The sequence below is a fragment of the Sipha flava genome, unplaced genomic scaffold, assembly GCF_003268045.1.
Source record: "Sipha flava isolate LNK unplaced genomic scaffold, YSA_version1 18806_pilon_pilon, whole genome shotgun sequence".
NCBI lineage: Eukaryota > Metazoa > Arthropoda > Insecta > Hemiptera > Aphididae > Sipha > Sipha flava.
Window position 1 is genome coordinate 60,363 of NW_020272439.1, and position 11,356 is coordinate 71,718.

At 38.3% G+C, this 11,356-nt stretch overlaps 3 protein-coding genes and 1 pseudogene across 4 annotated transcripts; 3 read left to right on the forward strand and 1 right to left on the reverse strand.

Moving 5' to 3' along the window:
• Positions 1–375: 375 nt before the first annotated feature.
• On the forward strand, positions 376–2,237 carry LOC112681217. Of its 2 annotated transcripts, XM_025551480.1 has the most exons (4): positions 376–712; positions 780–845; positions 905–1,172; positions 1,233–2,237. In XM_025551480.1, exons 2-4 carry the CDS (start codon positions 815–817, stop codon positions 1,450–1,452), a joined length of 519 nt encoding a protein of 172 aa, XP_025407265.1. In that variant the 5' UTR covers positions 376–712; positions 780–814; the 3' UTR covers positions 1,453–2,237. The 2 variants fall into 2 exon arrangements, with proteins under 2 accessions (XP_025407265.1, XP_025407264.1); XM_025551479.1 differs by having other exon boundaries at positions 379–712; positions 905–2,237.
• A 1,049-nt stretch (positions 2,238–3,286) lies between these two features.
• LOC112681216 lies at positions 3,287–5,290 on the forward strand (annotated as a pseudogene).
• Positions 5,291–5,696: 406 nt separating this feature from the next.
• On the reverse strand, positions 5,697–6,960 carry LOC112681215. The gene is made up of 3 exons (XM_025551478.1): positions 6,588–6,960; positions 6,370–6,492; positions 5,697–6,035 (listed from the first exon to the last, which is right to left on the reverse strand). Exons 1-3 carry the CDS (start codon positions 6,752–6,754, stop codon positions 5,759–5,761), a joined length of 567 nt encoding a protein of 188 aa, XP_025407263.1. The 5' UTR covers positions 6,755–6,960; the 3' UTR covers positions 5,697–5,758.
• A 2,102-nt stretch (positions 6,961–9,062) lies between these two features.
• LOC112681224 (tigger transposable element-derived protein 6-like) lies at positions 9,063–9,926 on the forward strand. Its single transcript, XM_025551490.1, has one exon. It carries the CDS (start codon positions 9,063–9,065, stop codon positions 9,924–9,926), a length of 864 nt encoding a protein of 287 aa, XP_025407275.1.
• Positions 9,927–11,356: the final 1,430 nt, after the last annotated feature.

Below are 11,356 nucleotides of genomic sequence, written 5' to 3' on the forward strand. Positions count from 1 at the left end.
CGGATCGATCGACCGATTAGTGTCAATCATCCCCGGGGACTTCCCAGCCCGCCGCCGCCGCAACCGCCAACGAGGAGGCCATCACTTCACCACCTGTCTTCCCCGCCCGTCGGCGCCTTATCGGATTCGTGCCGCTAGCCTCCCCCCCGCCCTCTCCAGAGTGTCCCCGACCCACCCCTCCCGTCACTGATGTCCGGAGCCGGCTCGGTCACGTCATCACCCCGATGACGGGTCGATTTTTTCGCCGTTATCATCGATTTAATATTTTGCTAGGATGAAATAACCAGTTCTGCTCCTCCCCCGCCCCCGTCAAACCGTCGACGACCTTACCGACAAGATTTCATCCCCACCCCCACCCCCACCCCACCACCACCCACCGTCGATGACCTTACCTACACGATTTGATACCCCCTCCCCCCACACACACACATAATAAATGTGTAATGCCCGTCGCTCCGTAACACCGAACGGTCAGTCTTCGCCTCGAAGTCAACAGTGACCGTATCGTTCTGTGCTACCGTTTCGTGTCACTGAATTTATTTCTATATTTTTTGAAATGTCAAATGCGTTTCGTGCGATAAGACGTACGCGAGTAGAAGCTGCTTAACACGCCACCGGAAGACGCACGACGGAGCTGTTTATAAATGCAGGGCATGCTCCAAAATATACCAACGTCGTGATTATTTGGTTAAACACGTGCAGATCGTTCACAGTGAGTACATTTTATTTTTGTTTTAATCCCAGTCCCTCCCGTCATTAATAAATTTTCATTTTAATAGATTTTGAAAAATATGGGGATCTGTACAACGCAGCGATGGGGATAACCGCACCAGTGATGGGAGAAGGTAATTTTATTTTTCTCTACCTAAAATAAGTAATATTAATGTTAAAATTTTGAAAATAGCGCCGACAGCTACTCTATCACTACCACCGCCACCATCACCACACACCGCTTCGAAAATGTATACTTCGCTATCAGCACCCCTCACCATCATGTCCGCCGACACCGCCGCCGCCGCCGCCACTATCGCTATCCCCGCGCCCGTACCGCGCAAACGTTCTAACGATAGTTCGGTGGTTAGGGTTAATCGTAAAAAGAATCGTATGGCATCGGTGAACGCGAGGTGCGGTTTCGTTGAAATAGACTCGTCTTTTAGACGCTCCGTCGTTTGGTATTACGCGAAAAATGTTAATAATTGTACCGATTATAACGTTTTTCTACGATCTATTAGGACGGAGCTGGTGACGCTATTACGCGAAACGGTACTTATTCACCCGATAAAATACCACCTCAAACTGGAGGCCACTTACAATATCCCCAAGCTCGAACAGTCTTCCGTGAATAGGGCTTTTAAAACGTCTGCCAGGGAGTTGTACGAGTTCGGGGATATCGATGAGATGGTGGAGGATGACTTCCGCGCTTCTCGCCGAGGAAGACGTTTACCGCGGTAAGGGCAGCGGATACACACTCGCGTGCATAGACGGGCTGCTTTTAGGCGTGTACAAGTACACGCCGCTAGGTTAGGTCTTACGTTCCGTTACCGGCGCGCGTAGCTAATCGTAAGGCTGTCGTAAACCCGCAAAACATTGATCGCGAATGTTTCAAGTGGGCGATTCTGGCTAAACACGTGCAGAACACCGCGCACTGTGAACGGGTCGGAGCGAATTATTAGAGCGAGGAGTACCGGTACAACTTTTCCGCGTTATCCGTCTACACCCCCGTATAAAAATGTTTGAGCGCTATAACCCCGGCACGTCAGTAAACGTGTACGGTTTGGGAAATTGCGGCAATGAGAAAATTTCACCTCACACCGTATACCCTCTGCGGGTCGTGGATACGGAGCAGGAGAATCATTTCGATCTACTGCTGATCACGCACGAGGGGGATAACCATTATACGTTTATCTCGAATTTTTCCCGACTCGTCAGCACGCAGATGACCATACGAGAACATAACGTTTTCGTATGCAAAAAGTGTTTCACCCGTTTCGACGACCAGCCTACGCGCTATAAGTGTAGCGGTGTGGCGGCGCTCGCGGAGCATATGAAAATATGTGGCCCGCACAAACCGATAGTACCTTTAATGCCGTTGGATGGGGCTACGGTACGATTCGACGCGTGGGTTAAAACGCAACGCTTACCGTTCGTCATATACGCCGACTTCGAATCGTATCTCCGTAAGTCGACCGAGACGCGAGGCGCTACACACGGGTCTCGCAAGACCACTGCCCGATGAGCTACGGTTTTCTGGTAAAGGCCGCGGACGGTGTGCCCGCGGAATTGCTCGAACGGTTCGAGATTCCGAGCGCACCGGTCATCGTTCGCGGATCGGTTGCGCGAGACAACGTGGCACGGCAATTCGTCCTGGCGGTCACCGAGATAGCGGGTAAATTGTACGAATTGTATAAGACGACAATCACGGGTATCGTGTGGACCGGCGGTGAAGAGGAACTCGCGGTGCACGTGGCGAAAACGCGTTGCGATCTGTGTCGCACGGCGTTCCGCGTGGAAAACCGCAAAGTCGCTCACCACGATCACCTGTCGGAGCGTTTTTTGAAAACATTGTGCAACACGTGCAATTTAAAGCTAAAAACGCCCAATTTTGTGCCGTGCTTTTTGCACAATTTATCAAAATATGACGCTCATTTTATCGTGACCGAGTTGGGGTACGATACCGAGAGGATCACCGTGATACCCAACTCGGAGGAGACGTACATCTCTTTCTCGAAGTACGTCAACAAAGAGTTCACGATAAGGTTTGTCGATACCTGTCGTTTTATGGCGTCGAAACTCTCCGCCCTGGCCGCGAACCTTTCGACCACGGACTTTAGCAAATTCCGCGAAATCGCGAACGTGTTCGCGCCGGACGATATGCTTCTCGTGACACGCAAAGGTGTATTTCCCTATGAGTACACCGACCGCTGGGACAGGTTGGCCGAGACGAGTCTGCCGGAGTGCTCCGAGTTTTTTAGCGCGCTAAGGGAGGAGCACGTAGCAATCGCGGAACACGAGCACACGATTCGGGTATGGGATCACTTCGATTGCCGAACTGTAGGCGATTACAGTGATCTATACCTGAAAATAGACGTGCTGCTTCTGGCCGACGTGTTCGAGAACTTCAGAGACATATGCATGCAAACGTATAACCTAGACCCGGCGTATTATTACACGGTTCCCGGGTTTAGTTTCGACTGCATGCTGAAGTACACGTCGGCAAGACTAGAGCTGCTCGAGGACTATGATATGCTGCTAATGATAGAGCAGGGTATACGTGGCGGATTGGTACAGGCCAGCACGCGTTACGCGACGGTGAACAACGCGAAGATCGCCGGGTTCGACAACACGTAACCTACCACATGGCTGGTCTATCAAGACTGTAATTATCATTATCATGTATATATTCCATGTTAAATACATTTTAATCGTAATTTCATCCACAATCACGCGCTATAGGCAATAACCTTTACGGATGGGCCATGAGCCGTTAGATGCCGTACGGCGGATTCCGGTGGTACGCGGGCAATCCGGACGTCGCGTTGGCGCAGCTCGAAACCATGCGCGACACGGACGATGTGGGAAGAGTGTACGAGGTCGACGTCTCGTACCCGCAGAGTCTGCATGACGCGCATAACGAGCTGCCGTTTTTGCCGTATACCAGCGTGCCTAGGGGTTCCAAAATGCGCAAACTCATGGCCACTTTGGAAACGAAGAACTATGTGGTGCACTACATAAATTTGAAACAGGCCATCACCAACGGACTGATTGTCGATAAAGTATGTCGTGAGCGCGACGACGGCGGTGATAACATCGTTATGATATATTATTAAGAATAATTATAATATTAATAACCGTTTGTCTTCCATATATATATGGTACATAGGTGCATCGGATGTTGGAGTTCAGTCAATCGCCGTGGTTGGCTAAATACATCGAACTCAACACGGAGATGTGTAAGAGTGCGGTTAACGGGTTCGAACGAGATTTCTTCAAACTAATGAATAACGCCGTGTTCGGTAACTACAACAACAATAACAACAATAACCGATCATCATAATAATAATAATTATTATAATATCGTGTATATATATATATTTATTCCGTTGTTTTTCAGGAAAAACAATGGAATCGATGCGCAAACGCATGAAGATGGAGCTCGTGTCGTGCGAGCGTCGATTCATGAAACTCGTTAACCGTCCAACGTTTATGTATTGTACCACTTATAACGAAAATCTTGCAGCGGTGTCTTTGCATAATAAAATTATCGACTTCTGCAAGCCGATTTACATGGGCTTCGCCGTGCTCGATATAAGCAAGACGCTGATGTACGATTATCATTATAACGTCATGAAACGACATTATCGAGAAAACATACAGCTGCTGTACACTGATACCGGTAAATTATTATTATTATTATTATCATCATATAGATTTTATATTTCCCCCGAACATGTTTCAGATTCACTCGTCTACAGCGTGACGACAGACGATTTTTATCGCGATCTGGCGAACAACCCCGACTTGCTGCGTCGCATGGACACGTCGAATCTCCCGCACGATCACCCGTGTTACACGGCGGTCCGTAAGAAAATACCCGGACTGTTTACGGACGAGACGTGCGGTGGCGTCATGCTCAATTCGTCGCGCTCCGGGCGAAATCTTACGCTTACGATATCGAACACGTGGAGACGATCAGGGCCAAGGGGATTCGACAGCACGTCATTAAATCCCATTTGACGATGGCCGATCACAAACGGTGTTTGTTCGAGACGGACAATGTTGCTGATGATGATGATGATGATAATGGTGATGACGATGAGAGCGATAGCGAACGACAAAAACGTGTGGCGGTGCGTTGCAGTCGAGCCGTCGTAGATAGCATACACCGACAGAGCGCTACTACTACTACCACTACAAGCGGGGATGATAACATTGCAACATCATTGCCGCCCTACAAACCGTACACGCCTTACAGGTTAAACGCGTCCATCCGATCATTCAAACATCAAGTTAAAACTGTTGTAGCTATGAAAAAGACTTTGAACCGTTCGGATGACAAACGCTATATTTTAAACGACCGTGTGCACACTCTGGCACACGGTCATTATAGTATCGAATAAATTATTGAATATTATGATTATTATCATGTAACGTATACGATGTAACGAGCATGCTCATCTAGTCATTAGTCGTAACAATTATTATTATTATTTTTATCGCGTATCATTATAATTATTATGTATAATCATAACGCGAGACAGTCTTACATTTTTCTACATCTAAAATAAATGACCTGAACTATATTTATAATTATTATTATTATTTTTCTGTTCTCATTATTATTATTATTATTTTATTATGTATAATTTTATGAAAATACTGTATTACATTTTTATTCTTCACCTGTCGGGGAAAAAACTAAACAAACTCTGTGTAAAATATATTATTATTTTATAGTAATCGCTTTTGTTATCGTTATTGTTGTGATCCTTGTTTTCCATGTAGAATATAAATCTATAACCCAAAAATGTTTTGAAAAGTAATAAAATATATATTTTATTTTCTCCTGAAAACCGTGATAATCTCAATAAAACATCACCGCGGTGTACCTCATGTATAATTACATGACACGTTTATTGACAATATTATTAAATAGAGAAGGTAGTAATAATAATAAGAATAATAATAAAACGACGGGATAAAAATTAAATTTGTTTTATTTATTAGACAAATTTAAAATTAAATGACTGCCCCCGTTTACCTAAATAAACGAAGTGCATTTTTTTTTATTTGTCCTATCATCATCATTATCATTATAGTCGTCTATTTCTTCGTCGAATATTGAAATCGATTTCGGTAGAAATACTTCAACCCGTTCCGATTCTGTTTCTTCCATTATAGCCTTGACGCTGCGCCCGAATTTCGTTTGCGCCACGTATAAATTTATCATTTTATAGTTATGATCCATGATTAAATCACCTACACTCTTTCTTACAATGGCTGTTTGTTTCCGCATCCGTTCGATGAATGATTCCATACTACGGAAAAGAAAATAAAAAAACATGAAAAAAGAAATAAAATTTTAAATGAAAAACTTTTCTCCAACAAATTATATTATAAACAGATAGTAAAGGATGTGTAATACTATCTAGACATTTTATATATATATATATATATTTATTAAACTTAGTTGATCGTGAATAAATTTCGTGAACGTATCGCATGTGGCTGTAATAAAAATAAGATTCCATGCGAATAATTTAAAACTCGAAAAAAATATGAAACATTTTATTAAGATGGAATCCGATCGAGTAACGTAAGATTTATTATATATATATATATAAATTTCATGCAAATAATAATATGACTTACTCTGTAATTGAAGTGAGCGGTACTGCTAACCGGTACTGGATATACTGGTAGTGGTGGTGGTGGCGATGATGTAGTTGTTGGTGACGGAAAACGTTGACGCAATGTTGAAGAAAAAAAAAAATCCTAAAGAAAAAAAAGTTACAATTATTTTATTTTATATAACCGCACGAGTGTTTATTTCAAAATATTTATAAGAATAAAACGTAAAACGTACTTACAGAGAAAAATCGTAAGTGTTGTGATGACCGCGAGAATAGTGAAAAATATTAGTGTTCAACGGAGACTGGTCTCGTTCGTGATCATGAACGACTGAACGAACTATGATATTTCTTGAACGACTGAACGAACTATGATATTTCATAAACGCTCTTGGACGTGTTACCATACCATACTTCAGTGCGGGCAAAAGACGAGTCGATTTCACGAAATCTGGGTCCGTTATTGAATACAGATGAGGTCATACGGTTTTTCTTTTTTTTCACATTTCTCACAGAATTGTCATTGTAACGTTTACGCGAGACGATAGAGCGCTTGTTAGCTATAGCAACGGTAGCATTCGTATTGGAAGCAGAAATTGTATCGAGAACGGCCGGCGGTGACGGCAATGATGACGACGTGTTATCGGCGGTAGAGGTGGAGGGAACGCTCATAACAGACAATATTATTATCCCCAGCAGCTGACTGCTTTAACGAGTAGTCTATTTTACAAAATATTTAGAGAAAAAAAAGCTTAAGATTAATAAATTACCAGTATGGTTTGATATAAATATTATTACCTGATACTAGAGTATTGACCGGAGTTACTGTAGCGATTTTTTTCCCCACAGCCCGATTAAAATCATTCTCATATCCAAGCAGACCTTATGAAAAATGTTTTATTTGAATATTAACCCGAGGAAATATATTATGTATTATTTTGTTTACCAACCATGTTTTTCTCGAACGTGTCTCAAGAGGTTGTCTCTCCGTGTGAAGTTGATCAAGCAGATACCACACGACAATTCGATTATTAATTCATTTATATTCATACGTTTCATTACGTTGAACAATATTAGCTAAAAAAATTGTAAAAATTTTAAAAATAAAATTATATGTAGGTACACACTTGTAAATGTTTAATTAAATAATAATTATTAATTCTATTGTAAAATTTATCGAATAAAAATGAAATGTAATACGCTTTTTAAATATTTAATTAAAATATTTTTGAAAAAATTAAATAATTAATATAATCGTTTTATTTAATTAAAAATACATACCATGCTTATTCTTCGTGTGTTTTGCCAAATTATCTTTACGAACAAAAGTCTTAAGACATATTTCACACGTAAACTGAACATTTTAGTGGATTTTATTGTGCCTAACTAAATTATCTTTGCTAGAGAACATTTTGATACACTGATCGCACTTAAACATTTTCAAGTTGAAATAAAAACGCTGAAAACTATAATAAAAATACACAGAAAATCACTGGGAACTGGTAAGACGTAATGTAGGTGTTGTATGTTTCAGGACTGAAGACATACTATATAATATCCGGATGATTGTTCCGGTCATCGAGATTTTGTTGTGAGTAAAGGCCGGCGGTACTATTCATCATTTAATATAATATATATAGATACAGTCGACTCTCGGTAATTCAAACCTTCGATAATTCGAAACATTCGGTAATTCGAAGTAAATACTCGGTTCCTTGAAAACCACGCGGTAATTCGAACAAAAACAATGCATTTAAGTACACTTGGTAATTCGAAATTAAATTTTGGGAAAACTGGCCACTAACACTTGACAATTCGAAGTATCATTCGTTTAATGCTCGGAAATTCGAAGTATATTCACCAAATGTATTTTATCTGTATTCTTATAATCTTTTTATTAATAAATACTATACAATCGTGTAGAAATTTAGATTATTACTGTCGATAACTATAGAATATTATTGTAAGAACCTTATCGTTTTATTTCTCAATCGTCTCTAATCGTAATTTAACTCGTCGAGTCGTCGATAGCCGTCAGCCGAATGTAGTTTTATTTTAGTTTCGTTTGGTCGGTTGTAAAGTCAAGTTCATGTGATGAGTGCGTCTAATTCTAAAAAATACAAATCTTTGACGATTTCGGAAAAAAAAACAATTGATTGAAGCGGTTGAAAGAGGTGACAAAAAAACCGAAGTGGCTAAGACATTTGACATTCCTTTAAGTACACTGTCTACGATTTTGAAGGACAAAAATAAAATCATCACTGCGTCATCAAGCGGTGGTCGGAAACGAAACAGTAAAGGTAAGAACCAAGACTAGAAGAGTGTTTAGTACAATGGGTTTGGCAATGCAGAGGGCAAAATGTGCCTGTAAGTGGCCTCTTACTCAAAGAAAAAGCAAAATCATTCGCCAATGAGTTGGGCATCCCGTTTTTCTCAGCTAGTGATGGATGGTTAACGAATTTTAAAAAAAGAAACGGTATTGTTTTCAAAAAAATTTGTGGAGAAAGTTCTAGTGTTGACAATAACGTGTGTTCAGAGTGGCATTGTAAACTTTCAACTTTGTTAAAAAATTACGAGCCACGAAACGTGTTCAACACAGATGAAACCGCTCTATTTTTTAAATGTTTACCAGATAAAACTTTCACTTTTAAAGAAGAAAAATGCCACGGCGGGAAACATAGTAAAGACAGGTTAACGATTTTATTAGCAGTAAACATGGACGGCTCCGAAAAGTTAACTCCACTCCTCATAGGAAAAGCTGCCAAACCTAGGTGTTTTAATGGCATACGTTCATTTCCTATAACTTATCGTTCAAATAAAAAGGCATGGATGACGACAGAATTATTTAATGAATGGTTGTTTTCACTCAATGAAGACATGAAAAAACAGGAACGAAAAATTCTACTGTTTTTAGACAACTGTACAGTTCATAATAACCCCCCACCTTTAACTAATATAGAACTTCAATTTTTTCCTCCTAACACCACATCGAAGTTGCAACCACTCGACCAAGGTATAATTAAGAATTGTAAAACTTTTTACCGTCAAGAAGTTGTAAAGAATGTTTTGGAATGCATTGAAAGTGAACAAACGCCAAACATTAGTGTATTGACTGCTATGATATTTATTGATAAGGCATGGAAAAAAGTGGCTCCTTCTACGATACTCAAGTGTTTTAAAAAATCGGGATTTACCAAAAAAATTCAAGAAACAGAAAACGACCAGTTAAATATTGAATCGATACAATGGAATTCCCTGCCAACTCAAGAAAATGTATCTTTCACTGATTATGTCAATGTAGATGAAGATGTTGCTGTATGGGGAGTCTTCTCTGACGCCGAAATTTTGGAAAATACATTAAGCATTGATGAAGACAATGAAGATGACACAAGTCCTCTACCTCTTGTGACTTTAAAAGAAGCCAGTTTATCCTTGGAAAAATTACGAAATTTCTCGCTCCAGTCAGAAGTCACTGTTGAGGTTTTTGATGCTTTATTTACTATAGAAAATACTATTGAAAAAATTAAACTAAATTCAATGAAGCAGAAAACCATCATAACAGATTTCTTTAAAAAATAATAATCTTTTATAATAATAATAAATAATTAAAAATGTTAATATTAACAATAAATAACTCTAATATGTATGCCGTATCACCTACTTTACTGAAATAATTAATATGTATGTATGTATGTACAATAATAAAAAAAAAAAAATTTTTCTTAACTCTCTATAATTCGAATTTTTTTTTTGCCCTCTCGTTATTTCGAACTACTCAACAATTCGAACTCTTGGTAATTCGAAGTTTTTTAGCAGTCCCGTCAATTTCGAATTATCGAGAGTCGACTGTATATATGCCTTATGATAAAACGTGACCAAACAATAGACATTAAAAATAGACCTTTTTCTTATATATATATATATATACATATTATAAATGAGAATATGTTATTCCACATTTGTGTGATTTTCCTTTTTGTATTAATTTCTTTTATAACTCAGCACGACATCTCTAACATAATAATAAAATATTTTTAAAATCGATAGTATAAAAACTATGTATGGTATTGTTATAACATTTTAAACAATATATGTATGGAGAATAACTGTATATCATTCCTAGAAATGCCGACAGATGTTGTACCTCTGTTATAATCGTTTATAATTTAGATAAAATTTATATGGAAATTTCTATTCGTTATATATCATTCCTGGAAATTACCGTCAGATGTTTCAACTATGCACAAAAATTTTAAAAATAATATAGTCTTATAATATAAATCACTAAAATCAATGTGATTTCCTTTTTTGTATTCATTCTTTTATAATTCGGTATAATACGTCTAACATAATACATATTAAAAAAGTATTTATAAAATCGTTGATATCAAAACTATGTATGGTCTTGTTATAACAATTTAAACAATATATGTATGGAGAACAACTGTATATCATTCCTAGAAATGACCGGTAAATGTTACTCCTCTGTTATAATCGTATACATTTTAGGTAATATATACCTGTAAACTTATATTCGTTATATATATATATATATGCTCCAATTCATGGAAATAGGCACGACAACACTAACCGTATGTTTACACATAAATCTAATCACCCAACATTTTTATAGTTATACCTGTGATATGTGAATGATATTCTCTTTGTACACCCTTATGAAATATATTATAACTAGGGCCCGGAATTATATTCTTTTAAAATAGCCAAAATAAGATGCTAATATTCTCTTAAAAATTTGAAAATATTCTTCCAATATTCTTTAAAAATCATAATAAAATATGCCAAAAATATGCTTTTTTATTAATATATACTCAATATGCAACCAAATTAAGCAAATTATACAAAAAAAATTAAGAATAGAAAATATAAAATAGATACAAGATACATAATATGCAAAATAATTAAATAATACAAAAACCTGATATAAATACTATATTTACTATATTAAATAGGTACACAATAAAAATACTTCATGTTAAGAAAAGTTC

Bases quoted from the DNA above. Each gene is read 5' to 3' on its own strand.
- LOC112681217 (XM_025551479.1), top strand. From the start codon at position 815: ATGGGGATAACCGCACCAGTGATGGGAGAAG. The intron at 846-904 runs GTAATTTTATTT...TTTTGAAAATAG, and splicing joins CGCACCAGTGATGGGAGAAG to CGCCGACAGCTACTCTATCA.
- LOC112681215 (XM_025551478.1), bottom strand. From the start codon at position 6,754: ATGGTAACACGTCCAAGAGCGTTTATGAAATATCATAGTTCGTTCAGT. The intron at 6,493-6,587 runs GTAAGTACGTTT...TTTTTTCTTTAG, and splicing joins AACACTTACGATTTTTCTCT to GATTTTTTTTTTTCTTCAAC. The intron at 6,036-6,369 runs GTAAGTCATATT...TCTTTTCCGTAG, and splicing joins CCGCTCACTTCAATTACAGA to TATGGAATCATTCATCGAAC.
- LOC112681224 (XM_025551490.1), top strand. From the start codon at position 9,063: ATGGACGGCTCCGAAAAGTTAACTCCACTCCTCATAGGAAAAGCTGCC.